This window comes from Cnephaeus nilssonii (genome assembly GCF_951640355.1).
Source record: "Cnephaeus nilssonii genome assembly, chromosome: 1".
Lineage (NCBI taxonomy): Eukaryota > Metazoa > Chordata > Mammalia > Chiroptera > Vespertilionidae > Cnephaeus > Cnephaeus nilssonii.
Genome location: NC_137072.1, coordinates 114,794,996 through 114,810,054, shown reverse-complemented (window position 1 = coordinate 114,810,054; position 15,059 = coordinate 114,794,996). Strand labels below are relative to the sequence as shown.

Sequence of the window (15,059 nt, the reverse complement as noted above, 5' to 3'; positions counted from 1 at the left end):
CCAGGGCAGGGGAGTGACGAGAAGCTGGCAGCCAGGCCTCTTGCAGGAGCGGGCAGATGGCTGGGCCCTGGGCCCCGCGGGGGTTGGGAATGGGGCTGTTGGCTCCAAGGCCGTCGCCCAGGGCGGGCGTGGGAAAGGGGCTGGGGTGAGCTGGAAGGCGGCGAAGCTTGCTGTTAAGACCAAGAGCCGCTGTTTTTTCTTGAGTCCGTAAGTACCCCTTGGGTTTCTGCAGAGCTGGGGTTCGTTTCCAGAGTTCCAAGAAGCGGATCCTGACGTTTCCTGCGTGTTCTCCGAGTCTCCGCTCGTGTGCCGCTGATGTCCGTCCTGCACGTGGCTGAGGTGCACTTGACCTGTGCCGTGTGCTTCCTTGGAATTACCCAGAGCTCATTCCCAGGGCGTGTTCTCCAGAACGCTGGTGATGGGAAGGAGCTGGTACTCGATCCCGGGGCAGTGACTTAGGGACGTGCTGCTGAAATAGAGTCACACACCTGGCCTTCCAGCGGGGATTCTGGGGTCTGCAATACGCTACCCAGAGACGCTGCATGTCTCCACGGGACAAAAATGCTAACAGCAGGGCCCTGGCCGGTGGCTCAGTTGGTTGGAGCATCGTCCCACACACCACAAGGTTGTCATTTCCATCCATTTCCGCCCCTGGCCCCGGCGCATATAGGAGGCAACCGATAGATGTTTCTCTCTCTCTCTCTCTCTCTCTCTCTCTCTCTCTCTCTCCTTCTTCTCTTGCTAAAATCAATAAAGAAACATATCCTCGGGTGAGGATTAAAAAAAAAAAAAGATAAGAGCAGGTAACACGTGGGCCAGGAATGGTGCTAACACGTCTACTTATCCCATCTGACTCAGACCACCGTGTAGTATGATGCCATTCCCACTCCATAGGCCAGGACACAAAGGCCTAGGCGACGAAGTAAATCGTCCCAACTAGTAAGTGCCAGAGGCAGACATTGGCCAGAGCAGGACCGAGCCTGTGGCCTCGGCTGGTACCCCATGTGGCAGGGGTTCCCTAACTAACACTTCACCTGGCCACAGACACACTTGCTCACAGAGAACTTTGGGAAACTCCTGGGTCTCGGGAACGTTCGGGAAAATGCTGAGCTGATGCACAAGAAGAACTCAGACACCCATCTGTGCTTTTCTCACCACTTGCGCTGTTGTAAATGGTGCTGTAGCCCCCCCCCCCCCCCCTGCCACCTCACCCATCGCCTGAAGATGGGAACGCGGAGTGCTGGGGCCTACAGGTCAGCGATGCAAGATGCAAGGGTGTCCTCTGGGGCAGGACCAAAGGCGGACTCAGCAGCAACAAAAACCCCAGGAGGTTCTGGCCTGAGGCAGGGCTTAGCGATACAATTGATGAAACCGCAGAACAAAGTGAACTGAATCCATCCTGCAGATAAGCATCCTTCCATTTTTTCAGCACAAGCTATTTCTCCCAACAAAGAAAGTAATTTGTTCTCAGCGTTAAAAAAAAAAAAAATGTTGCAAACAAAACCATGTAAAGGAATGGAAAATAAACACCTAACTCCGGCCCTCGGCAGTCACTTCCGCCAGCACAGCTCTGTCGAGCATCTTGAGTATCTGATTTTCTTTTTCGTCCTTAGAATCTTGCCGTGAATGTGATTTTTATTTGTAGTTATTTTTATGCCATTAAAAACGCTCCTTGAACGTCACGTCATTCTTTGCAAGCCTTCGAAATGCTCTGTGCCCGGGAAGTATCAGAGTTCCCGAGTCCGTCCCCTCGTGCTGGCTGGTCAGGGTACGCCCGTCTCCCCGTTTTCCAGGAGCTGGGGGAGCACTCGGGGGGAGACACACAGGCTGGGGCGTGTCTATTCCACAGAGGCAGGTCCGGTCGCAGCGCAGTGACACACACAGAGACGCCCCAACAAGGCCATGAGCAGTGGCCACTTCTCCAGCCCCAGGGAAGTGAAAAGGGACCAGTGAGACATAAAGAGATTTGAGGAACTAGTGAAAGGATCCACCGATTCAGCAAACAAAATTCTATCTAAAATAGGCTACATCCAGGGCACACAGTGCAATGTACAGATGGTGTCCCACAGAAATGAACACTGGGAACCCAGATGAAGGAGGGGCAGCGAGTGCCGGCCCACAGGGGCAAGTCGGAGGGAGGCACACGCGGCACAAACCACAGTGCCAGCTTGCATCCCAGAGCCTGACCTTGCTTCGTATTTGCTGGCCAAGAAAAAATATAATCAGTACAGGTTTATTTCTCTGCCTCCCCATCATGCCACAGAAATTATAGGGATTGGTCAACAGAAGCTCTGAACGATTTATAACCTCAATCTAAAAGACCGTGATACCCCAGAAAGATCAGAGGCACTTGTAATTTCCTGGAAGAAGTATTTAAAATGCCAGTGCAAACCACTTTCCAATGCAAACCACTGTCCTATGCAAATCACTGTCCTATGCAAATCACTGTCCTATGCAAATCACTGTCCTATGCAAATGCCTAATTCTGGTGAACACAGGAAAGGTGTGTCTAAGCTCCCTTTGATTCTCGGGGATGATGAAGCAATTACACTCTGGAGAGGAGGGATAAGGACTTGTGTTGGAACTTATTGAATGCTAGAGGCCCGGTGCACGAAATTCATGCACTTGAGGGGAGGGAGGGTTACTCAGCCTGGGTTGCAAGAGGGCGCAGGCCAGGCTGAGGGACCCCACCAGTGCATGATTGGGGCTGGGGAGGGATGCAGGAGGTTGGCCTATGGGGAAGGACCACGGGAGGGCTCCAGGGTGTGTCTGGCCTGTCTAGCTCAGTCCCAATCGGGTAGAACCCAGCAGCAAGCTAACCTACCAGTTGGAGCATCTGCCCCCTGGTGGTCAGTGCACATCATAGCGAGCGGTTGAGTGGCCTTAGCATATCATTAGCATATTACACTTTGATTGGTTGAATGGTTAACTGGACAACTGGACACTTAGCATATTAGGCTTTTATTATATAGGATGACACACAGCGACTTTTTTTATTTTGTTTAAAAAGATGCTTTAAAAACAATTACACTTTAGCCCTAACCGTTTGGCTCAGTGGATAGAGCGTCGGCCTGCGGACTGAAGGGTCCCAGGTTCAATTCCGGTCAAGGGCATGTACCTTGGTTGTGGGCACATCCCCAGTGGGGGGTGTGCAGGAGGCAGCTGATCGATGTTTCTCTCTCATCGATGTTTCTAACTCTCTAGCCCTCTCCCTTTCTCCCTGTAAAAAAATCAATAAAATATATTTTAAAAAAATATATAAAAATAATTACACTTTCAATGGAATTGATAAATGCCTTCTACCACGTCAGTGACCTGCAGACAATCCTGCCGCACAACGACTGTTGAACTTGACCCGCTGTACTGCCTGTGAGCGGCACCTGACATGGGACCAAGGGGCGAGAAGGTCCACAAGCCTCTGTGGGGGCGTCTGTGTTCCCCAGCACATCAACGCCAAGGACAAAAGTGTCTCCCTGGACGCAGATATATCCAACGAGGAACACCTATGACATGCCGCCCTTTCTTGAGCGTTTACTTTATTTTTATGACCCTCCCCTGAGGATTCCCGCCCCCCCAGTGAACTTTAAGAGAGAGTGGAAGGGAGGGAGGAGGGAAGAGCGAGAAGGAGAGAGAAACATCGATGTGAGAGACACATGAACTGACCAGGGCTGGGGATCGAACCTGCAACTGAGGTACGCGCCTTTGACCGGGAATCGAACCCGAACCCTTCATTACACAGACAATAGGTAGAAAAGTCAGGATTTGAACCTATGAAACCCCAAATCCGTGCTTTTAACCCCAAAATCTGTGCTTTGTGGCAAAGTGACCTTCTTCGGCCACAGAGTTCCATTTAATGGAATAAACCTTACATAGTCATATGTGCCAGACTCTGTAGTAAACATTTCACACACGGCAACTCATTTCCTCCTCCCAACAATTTATGAAGAAAGTACCGTGTTATCCCCACTTTAAAGATGAAGAAACTGAGGGTCGGGGAGGTGAAAAAATGGACTTGAGGTCGCTCTGCTAATAAATGGCAGGGCCAGCAGGGAACCCCAGGGTCTGTGCTCATAACCACTAGGCTGTGTAAGGGCGTCCGTGCGGGAAGGTTCCGGGGACACCTGGGCGCAGAGGCCCGTATCCGGCCTGTAAGCTGGGCCAGGGCTGGATGTGGTTTGAGGGAGAAAGAGAAGGGTTAAAGGAACATCAGATGCAGCTCCTAGGACGGGGGTACAAGGTGGGGCCACCTCCTTCGGGGACCCGCCGTTACCTTCGGGCTACGGTGCCAGCACCTGAGCTGGGTGCACCCTGCAGACCTGTCTGCTGCCAAGCCCGCACCCACACAACTGCCGTCAGCACCGCCGGCAGCTCGCTCAGTATAAACCCCTGCGCCAAGCATCCACGGAGCAGGTGGCCACGAAGGGTCCACCAGGGGGCAACGTGTCTTCCTCCACAGCGTTCCACTGCTGTGCATCGTCCTGCTTCATCCTCCTTCATCTCTAGAGCAGTCGGAGTCTGTTCCAACTTAAGCTGGAAATGTACACTGCGTGGCCAGATGATGATGATCTCTGAACGCATAATAATCTGGCCACTCAGTGTGTGTGTGTGTGTGTGTGTGTGTGTGTGTGTGTGTGTGTGTGTATTAGAGGCCCGGTGCATGAATTCATGCATGGGTGGGGTCCAGCCTGGCCAGGAGGAGGGGACATGGGCGGTTGGCCGGCCTGCCTGCTGGTCGAACTCCTGCTTGACGGGACAATTTGCATATTAGCCTTTTATTCTATAGGATATACACTGAGTGGCCAGATTATTATGCGTTCAGAGATCATCATCATCTGTCCGCTCCGTGTAAAGTTCCCTCGTCAGAGGTCCCAGTAAAGTGAAATCAGTCAGGACAGAAAAAGCATCAGGTCAATAACAGTGCAGCTGATGGGCAGCTTCGGCAAAAACAATCCTGCAGGAGGGATGCACACCTCGGGGTCTGGAAAGGGCTGCCCCGAGTCCCAGGGAAAGAAGCGAGAACAAGCACCCCTGTTCTGCCTCCCAAGACAACCCGGTCCACCGCAGAGCCCCAGGTGCCGGGGAGAAAATGAAGCCGGCGCCGCTCACAGGGTTATCGTGACAAGCGAATAGAACTGTGCACGGAAATAGCTGGCCCGGCGCAGGTGCTCCTAGATGCAATCTGGGCCCCCGTCCCCAGCCTCTCGGTCAGACCCCGGCAGGGAGCCTGCTCCTTTCCAGGGGACAGCGTGGTTTCTCTCCGTCTTTTCCCACACACGCTCCGGGACAGCAGCTGCGAGGGAGGGCAGAGCCTGGACGCAGCCACAGGCCGGGTCCTCGTGGAGACTCGGGGCTCGGGGGGAGCCAGGCGCTCACGAAGCACTCCCACGAGGAGGTGCAGAACTGCCACCGCGATACACGCCACGAAGGGCACGAGGCCGTCGGAGGAGGCCCCTGGGGGTGTGGACCCGCCTGGGAATCGGAGAAGGCAGCTTGCAGCAGGAGAGAGGGAGAAAACCAAGCCGGGGGGACAGTGCATGCTAAGGCCCTGGGGCAGGACCGCCCACGCAACTTGCAGGGAACGGAAGGAACACCCCCATGATATAAGAATACACATAACAACATGGATTGTAAGAACAGAAATAGCTTAAGGGCACAGGGGAGCAACCACGTGCCAGCATTGGGCCAGGAGCTTTAAGCACACGGAGTCATCTAACTCGAGCGGGGAAGGAGAACACGAGATGCGGGGGGGGGGGGGGGGAGGGGGGGGGAGACAGGTTCAGACCAGAGGCCTTGGAGGCCTTATCACGCTCTAATCTTGACGCAGGAGCGCTGGAGCCACTAAAGAACGCCGGGTGGGACTAGCCTGATCGTGTCTGCGATCTGAAGCCATAATCCTGGACGTGGGGTGGAGGATGTGATGAAAGGTCAAGAGACCGAGCAGGAGACAGTTCAGAGGCGGGGGCGGGCGGGGCGGGGGGGTCCCCACACGGGGTGATGCTTGCATGGAGCTGGTGGTGGGGTGGCTGGAAAGACGGGGGCAGATGTGAGAGGTATTTAGGGGTAACATCAGCACAGCCAGGCGCCTGATTGGATCTGTGGGGGCGAAGGAGCTGGAAGTCAAGGAAACCCGAGATGTTCTGGCTTCTGGCTAGATCGGGGTCCCGTACGCTGAAGCGGCAACTTCGGGAAGCACGTGAGTTTGGCCAAGGCCATCTGAACGTGAGGCCTTCCATCTTCTGAGACATCCAAGTGGAATTTTACCCAGGAACACGGATTCAGAGCCCACAGGAAACGGGCGTTAGAGAAATAAGTTATTGAGTCGCAGTCATTTAGGAATACGTCCAAGTTATTAACGTCACCGCTCAGCCCACCGCCACCGCCCTGTGACGGCGGAGAGGACCCGCAGACATGCCCCCCGGCCAGACTTCCAGCAGGAAGGGCCCCAAAGCTAGGCAGGCACGTCACGGAGGCGGGAACGAAACACATGAGGAAACCTCGGCCTCATTCCTCAGGAAACGCGATGCACAACAACAAGGAAATGCGTGCTAGGCTCATCCAACCGGCAAATCTGAAGGAGGCGGGAACACTAAACCAGTGGTTCTCACCCTTCCTAATGCCGCGGCCCTTTAATACAGTTCCCCATGTTGTGGTGACCCCAACCATAACATTATTTTCGTTGCTACTTCATAACTGTAATTTTGCCACTGTTATGAATCGCAATGTAAATATCTGTGTTTTCCGATGGTCTTAGGCGACCCTGCTAGTGGGTCGCGACCCACAGGTTGAGAGCCGCTGCATTAAACGCTGGCACGGACATAGAGGCGCGTTCCCCGGCGTGGCAGCCACGGCCACACGCCCCTCGGGGCACCCTGAATGCAGTTAGCCCAGCGGGAGGCATGCTGGGAGCACATCATACACATCACTATCCAACAGGAAAAAAGAATAAAACGCCTTTATAACTCAGCACTGCTCCCACATTGAAACCATATCATTTTTGGTATATTGGGTTAAATAAAATGGATCATTAAGTTCATCTATATCTTTTTACCTATATAATGTTACCACTAGAAACTTTAAAATGGCATGCCTGCCTGGTATTTGTAGATTTATTCTTTTTTATAAAAAACAATGCATTTGTATTGATTTCAGAGAGGAAGGGAGAGGGAGAGAGAGAAACATCAATGATGAGAGAGAACCGTGGATCGGCTGCCTCCTGTCGTTGGCTCCTGAAGGAGGCTGGCCTGGCAGGGCGGTTCCCTCTCACCCAGACGCCAGCCACATCGGCCGCACCATTCGTGTGTGGGCCACTGAGAACGAATGCTGCTGATGAGTCCGGGATGTGATTCCTTCTCGTCACCTGTCAGGTGGGTGTGAACAATAGACCGCGTGCAAACAATAAAACAACATCCCAAACGCCACCGTGGCCCGCCGTGATCACAAACCACAGCCCAATCTCAGAGCCGTCCAAACACGGAACACGCGTGCCTCAGAACCAGCAAAAGGCAGCCGTGTGTAGACACGTCTCGCTTTACGGAGATGGCCCATACATGTCTCAGACGTGTCCGATCCACCCCGATTTTCTGCACCTTTTGAAAAGTAGAGATGAATCCTGCCATTCGTTTCTGCTAAACCATCTCACACTGACTTAGAGCCATTTTCTCGGGCCATTTTTTTTTTTAATCCTCACGTACAAGCCTTTTCAAAGGAGGTGTGGCTCCTCACCTCGAAGCTTTACACCCTAGAATCCTGCGTTAGATTCGCACGAGCCTCGCGCAAGTATGGAAACGAGTCCATCGACCCAGGACCCTCACAGCCATCGCTCCCGCCCCCACCTCTGGGCACACGCTCTACAGGGAGCCGAGTTTCCCAAGCAACTCCGAACGTTCCCGGATGTTTCTGGTGGATTCCACCTTAGCCTCAAGTAGCCGTGGGTACATGTTGGGCACCCAGGTGGGACAGGAGTGGGTTTGCCTAAAGTTCTGACGAAGCCGGCACACGGTGGGGAGGGATCCTGCCGCGCAGGGGTGTCCGCCGCTCTGTGGGTCCCGTGACACAGCCCCAGGCCCAGAGACTGTGTCCCGGAGGCATGACCGCCCTTAGGGAGGGTTACGCGATGGCCTGAGGGAGCTGACGATTGCTCCGGGAAAACGACTTTCCTTGGCTATTTATTTAGACCAAGGAGACACTCTGATGTTGTAAGCCGCGTGCGACGTTCCCTGGCCCGGTAATAATAGAGAAACCACACTTATTATTATTTTTAGCTTTCAGGGGACAGTGCGAGGTATTTTTTATTTTCTATCCAGAAAGGTTTCCCTTCTATTCTTATTTTTTAAATCCTCATCCCAGGATATATGTTTTTATTGTGTTTGTTTTTTTTTAGAGAGAGAGGAAGAGGGAGAGAGAGAGAGAGAATCATTGAACAGTTGTCTCACACACGCATCCTTTCGAGGGATCAAACCTGCAACTGTGTCCTGACGGGGGGGGAGGAGGGGGTAAGGGGAGGGCGGGGGGTCGAACCCGCCACCTTTTGCTAGTAGTGTATGGGATGACGCTCAACCAATTGAGCTGCCCGGCCAGGACAACACTTATTTTTAATATCTCTTACTCGTGCCACTACAGTGAGAATACCCGGAGATGGTTATGAGGTTGCTAAACCGACACCCCTCAAATGTGGGCGCTGGCCATACAGTGATACAGCGTTGGCTAAAAGCCCCTTGGGACATAATTTCACATGTTTCTGGAGTCCTGGAAAGTCTTCAGTCCCTTGGATCCAATCATTTCACTCCCTGCACTTCCTTTTCAGGAATTCTTTGAAAAGAAGAGAAACTCTTTTTTTTAAAAAAATATATTTGTATTGATTTCAGAGAGGAAGAGGGAGAAACATTAACGATGAGAGAGAATCATTGATTCGCTGCCTCCTGCACACCCCACACTGGGGATCGAGCCTGCAGCCCGGGCATATGCCCTGACCGGGAATCGATCTGTGGCCTCCTGGTTCATAGGTCGGCGCTCAACCACTGAGCCTTGCTGGCTGGGTGGAAGAGAAATTCTTTACTGATAAAATTTTGATGCAACTATTTATAAAGATGGAAAACTGAAAGCAATAAGAAAATATTTAGCCGAAACCGGTTTGGCTCAGTAGATAGAGTGTCGGCCTGCGGACTGAAAGGTCCCAGGTTCGATTCCGGTCAAGGGCATGTACCTTGGTTGCGGGCACAACCCCAGTAGGGGGTGTGCAGGAGGCAGCTGATCGATGTTTCTCTCTCATCGATGTTTCTAACTCTCTATCCCTCTCCCTTCCTCTCTGTAAAAAAATCAATAAAATATATTTTAAAAAAAAGAAAATATTTAAGTAAATGGTGATAGTTCCATTGGATAGAATATTAAAACCCATTAAAATGTTAATTTTTAAGATTCCATAACAACATAACTCCTTAAAATAGGAGGCTAAGGGAAAAAACAGGAATCATTTTATTAGTGGTAGGTGTATACTTACATAAAAATGTCTAGATATGGGCCCTGGCTGGTGTAGTCCAGTGGTTAGAGCATTTGCCCATGGCCAAGGGCACATAACTGGATTGCAAGTTGGAACCCTGGCCCGATTGGGGCGCATGTAGAAGGCAACCAATGAATGTGTCTTTTTTGCATCTCTCTTTCTTCCTTTCTCTCTTTCTCTCCCCTCTTCCTCCCTCCCTCCCTTCCATTCTCTTTTTAAAAAATCAATGGAAAAAATATCCTCAGGTGAGGATTAACAACAACAACAGAGGTGTCTAGACATGGATAAAGGCAGTAAGGGGAAAAACAACTTAAAAGCAATGCTGACGCGAATGTGAAATGGTAGATGGTTTTGTCTCTGTTCCCGAGCCTTGTATTATGACATGATTGCTCCACAAACGTGCTGGGAAGCTGGTCTCCGAGATGATCACGTAGGATCAAGTGCTGTCAGGATGTATCCGTGTTATCTTCCTCTCCGTGTTTGTGGAGAGACCCTGTGGGAGCCTGATCTGCAGGCCAGTCTCGTTCTGCCTGCTCATACGTGTCTGTGAGAGACGGATCGTCCCACAGGCCTCCAGACACAGCCCACGGGACACTGTCGGGTCCCAGATTCTGGAGTTAAACAGACCCGGAGCCCTGGCCGGCCTGGCTCAGTGGTAGAGCATCGGCCTGCACACCCGAGGGTCTTGGGTTCGATTCCTGGTCAAGGGCACATACCTAGGTTGCAGGTACAATCCCCCGCCCTTGTTGGGGCGTATGTGAAAGGCAACCAATCAATGTGTCTCTCTCACATTGATGTTTCTCCTCCCTCTCTCTCTCCCCTCTCTAAAAAAATCAATGGAAAAAAATATCCTCACTCCTTGGGTGAAGATTTAAAATAATAATAATAATAATAATAATAATAATAATACAGACCCAGGTGTGAGCCCCGGCTCATCCACACAGGCCGTGGGAGCCTCCGTCACCCCTCCAGGGAAATGAGGGTTCTGAGACTTGAGTCATGAAAACCATCCCCACCATCTGAAACGCAGTCCGTGCGATGTAAGTTACTCTCGCTGTTCATCTCATCGGGACGCGGGCTAAACTCTTGCCATCAGAATGTAGATGGCACATTTTCGGCTCTGACCTTGCATTAAATTGCTTACAAACAAGACCTGTTCTGGTCGGGCAGGCACCTGCATTTTCAACACCCTGCCGGCTCTGGCTTGGGAGAGCATGTCCCTTCCTGGACCGTGCCACGCCCCTGCTTAGACCCTCCAGTGACTCCAGAATGCCTATACGATCAAGTCCAAGCACATGGCCACTGGGCTCTTTAAAGCCAGCCAGGCACTCAGGGTTCATCCCCTGTGCCTTCCAGCCTCACCCCCACACTGCAGGTGTGCTAAGCCCCCTACCGTCTCCCCAATGAGCCATGATTAACTCTTTACTATCTGCCTTCGCGCGTTCTGTTCCATCCCTCTGAAACACCCTTCCCCCTGTACCAACACCTCCTTCCCTGGTAACTCCTGCCATCCCTACAAGAGTCGAGTCCAAGATGAAGTCTTCTCCCATGGGCCTCCCTGCTCCAGGGTGAGGGACCCCCTTTACAACAGCACAGCCCCTGAGCTCCCTGCATCATCGTCCTGGCTCTCTTGGCGTGAGGCGCTCCCTGAGGGCGGGATTTGCCTTCATCGTCTCCGTGTCCCTGGTGCCCAGCACAGGGTGGGTGCAGAAAAGACTGCCGTGGTCTCCACCATGTGACTGGTGGCAAATAAGAGCGTTTTACTCTCACATGGAAATGATTAAGAAACATGCTGGCAAAATCGAGTGGGTTAATGTTTCCCCGGGCTGGCAGCGGGCACCTGGAGGAGAGAGAGTCCTAACCTTGCATTTCAACAAGCCCAGGAGGGCGTTTGACCTTGGGCCCTGACCCCTTTGGAATGAGGAACTACGGCAGGAAAATCAAAAGGTCGGTGATGCCAGCTATAGCTATTTTGCCAATAAATATTTTTAAAAACATTTTTATATATTTTTTATTGATTTCAGAGGGAAAGGGAGAGGGAGAGAGAGATAGAAACATCAAGGATGAGAGAGAATCGTTGATCGGCTACCCTCTGCATGCCCTCTTCTGAGTATCGAGCCCGCAACCTGGGCATGTGCCCTTGACCAGAATTGGACCTGGGACCCTTCAGTCCGCAGGCCGGCACTCTATCCACTGAGCCAAACCAGCTAGGGCGCCAATAAATAAATATCTTTAAGCTCATTTCCCGGACAAAGGATAGAGACAGTGGTAAATACAAGGCAGGTGAATTTCCTCTGCACGTAAAGAGAAAGATGCTAAGAGGATTACTGAATGCTTGACCTTTGACCCAGGCTAGAACCAGGAAGCCCTAAAATTGGGGGTGACCTGTGAGTCTGTGCTTTCTTCAGAGAAGGGAGTCCATGGCTCTCATCAAGGGATCCTGTGATGGGCTGCACTGGGTCCCCAAACTTCCTATGTTGAAACTCCAACCCCCAATGGACTGCATTTGGAAAGAGGGCCTTCACGGAGATAACTGATGTTAAGTGAGGTCAAAGGTGAGCCCAAATCTGATAGGACTGGTGTCCTTATAAGAAGAGGAAGAGCCCAGCTGGAATGGCTCAGTGGTTGAGCGCCGACCTAGGAACCAGGAGGTCACGGTTCGATTCCCAGTCAGGGCACATACCCAGGTTTCAGGCTCGATCCCCCAGGAGGGGGCGTGCAGGAGGCAGCCGATCAATGCAATGATTCTCTCTCATCACTGATGTTTCTATCTCTCTCACCCTCTCCTTTCCTCTCTGAAATCAATAAAAGATATTTTTTTAAAAAAGGAAGAGGAAGAGGCACCAGAGATCTCTCTCTGCCTCCTCAGTGCATGTGACGGCCCAGCGGGCAGGGGGCCGCCCGCAGGCCAGGAAGCGTTCCTTCCACCGGAAACCGGCTGCCCTGGCACCTGGACCTGGGCTCCCGCCTCCGGACAGTGAGAAATGGAATTGCTGCCGTCCAGGCCACCGCCACCAACGAACTCCGCCGCGTCGATGTGTGCGGCGTCGTTACAGCAGCCTGAGCACACTCAGACACACCCCTTCCCGAAAACAGGCGGAAAACAGTTCTGAGGACAGGAAGTTCCTGGCCCACGCCATCCTCCCCAGCTGTCAAGGAGAGAGTGTGTCTCCTCAGAGGGTCTGAGTGCCGTCTCTCAGGACAAAAGGGCTCCCCAGGGGGCATCCCTCCCTAGCAGGCTGTCCCATAGCAGGGCAGACCTTCGAATGCTGGGATCAGGGCCACGTTCACTGACTTCCGTGACAAGTTCGGGGTCAGTGTGGACGCAGCTGAGGAAGAGCTCAGCGCCATGGAGTCCTAATTCTTCCTGGGACACACAAGAGCCTCCACCACCTCCCTGCCACCTCCCCTCTGTCTGCTCCTGGATCCCCACCTGCCCGTGCTCCACCCTAAAGAGCCAGGAAGGGCTTGGGCCTCACGGGGTCCCCATGCCCTGCACTGGCCCCCCGCACTGCCCGTCGGCACGGTCATGAGTACTGAGTGCCCCTACGCTAGAGCCTCCGCGAAGAAAGAACTGAATGGGCCTGCACTCCCAGCGGCTGCGTGACCGTGTCCCTGTGAAGGAAGCTGTCGGGCCAGCCCCTGACGGCCACCCCCGCCCTGGCCGCTCTGGAAGCCATGACCGGGCACACCAGCCTGCGCCTGGGGTGCTGACGGCCAGCCCCACAGCCCGCTCTGCCCCTTGGGAGAGGCGCGCAGGTCACCCCTTTCCCAGCTCTGAAACAGGGGGAGAACAGTTCCCGCTCCCAGCGTTGCTGCCCCGGCCTGGCACCCTGGGGACGCGGCGGAGACCATGCAGGAGGAACCCCCCCCCCCCCCCCCCCCCCCGCTGTTGGAGGCAGAGCGCTAACATCACCCCCACATGTGACCAGCTCTGTGCCTGGGTTTACCAGGCACCTTTCACACCGTTACCCTGAGCAGCTCAGCTTCAAACAGCCCCGCAGAGCAGTCGGTGGCATCCTGATCCTCACCCCATAGGTGATGAAACTAAGGTTTCAGAGAGGTTAAGCAAGTTGCCCAGGGACACACAGCATGGGAGATGGGGTTCTGCGAGTCCAGATACGGAACTCTGGCGCCCCTGGCTGCGAGGACCCCCTGGAGTTAGGTGAGGTGTGAGCCCGCCCCACCCCGCCAGCGCCCCACTCCGCCAGCGCCCCACTCCGCCAGCGGGGTGTCTTCCTCGCAGCCACGCACTTGACCAGGATAAGTTTCCCGGGCGGTCCTGGCGGCCAGGCTGGCGGCGCGGACACTGCCCGGCCCGAGGGCACAGGCATCCCGGGCACACACGCCCCTGCCGCCGCCTCCAGCCTGGGCTCGGGAGGCGACCCGGCTTCCCCCCGCACCCCCCCCCCCCCCGTCCCCCCGGACACGGACACGGCGGCCAGGCCACAGCCGGGCTCTCCTCGAAGGCCACTCCTCCCTCTGCTCCCCAGGGCGGGCTTCGGGTTCCCCCTCCGAACCCGCCCCTCAAGGGCCCCGAAACGTAGGGGCTGCCCGGGCGGAAGCCCCGCGAGGCGGGGGGGGGGGGGGCAGGGTGAAGGCCGGGGACAAGGGGGTGGGCGGGGAGGGACCCGCCGAGGCCGCGCGCGGGGGGCGGCGCCCCTTACCTTCCTCGTCCCGGTCCCCGGCGGCCGGCTTGTGGGAGTGGTTCCCGCCCATAGTCCGCGGCGGCTGCTACATGCCCGGGCGCGGGGGTGCGGGGTGCTCCGGGCGGGGCGCGGGGTGCCGAGGTGCCGGGGTGCCGGACGGGGTGCGGGATTCGGGATGCGCCCAGCCCAGGCTGCAGCCGAGCGCCGAGCCGTCCGGGGCCGAGCGCCGCGCAGGGGCGGGGACCGCGCCCGCCACGCCCCCTCCTCCCGGCGCCCGGGGCTGAGCTGACGGCCGCGCCCGCCCGGGAACCCGGGGGCTCCCTCCCCGCACCGGGGCCAACCAGCTGCAGCCGGCGGGAGGCGGGCGGCGGTGCGGGCGGAGGAAGGGGAGGGTACGGAGACACAGCACCCCCCCACACACACACACACTGCACGGAGGGCGCGGCGGCGGGCTCAGCTTTGGGGACCTCCTGGGGGGGCGTGGCGGGCACCACGGGGAGCGCAGACACCTGGGGAGCTCAGTCCGGAGGGGGAAGGTGAGGGGGAGCCTGCAGGAGAGGGCGCGGCCCCCCCCCCGCCCCCCCGGAGCTGAGTGCGCGCCCCCGGCGTCGGGCGCTCTCTCCAAACCCTCATCGATTTGTGAGCACCTGCTCTCCGCCGTGCCCCCCTCCCCCTCGGCCCTCTGAGCGCTTTATAAACAGCACCCCGCGGTTAGGAAAGTCACTGCCCCTATTCCAGAGCCCGGCAGACTGAGGTTCAGAGGTTCAGGCGCTCCTCCGTCAGGAGTGAGTCCGTCCTGGCTGCCCGGGGGTCCCCACGACGCCCCGCTGGGCCTTATTTGCCCCCTGGGGTGAGACCTGTTCTCCAACGCTTCTCCTCTCAATGTGCTTCCAGGTGTTTAACGAATAAAAATA

The 15,059-nt window shown here is 55.1% G+C and overlaps 1 protein-coding gene across 2 annotated transcripts in view; it reads right to left on the bottom strand.

The window, feature by feature from the left end:
* The window catches only part of STK32B (serine/threonine kinase 32B), a gene marked incomplete at both ends in the record, with an annotated part of 145,438 nt that extends 131,223 nt beyond the window's left edge, over positions 1 to 14,215 (bottom strand). For both annotated transcript variants that reach the window (XM_079781717.1, XM_079781718.1), the window contains one exon: positions 14,164 to 14,215. In XM_079781717.1, the coding sequence (XP_079637843.1) occupies positions 14,164 to 14,215 (52 nt within the window). The remainder of the gene's footprint in view (positions 1 to 14,163) is intronic.
* Between the last annotated feature and the right edge of the window lie 844 nt (positions 14,216 to 15,059).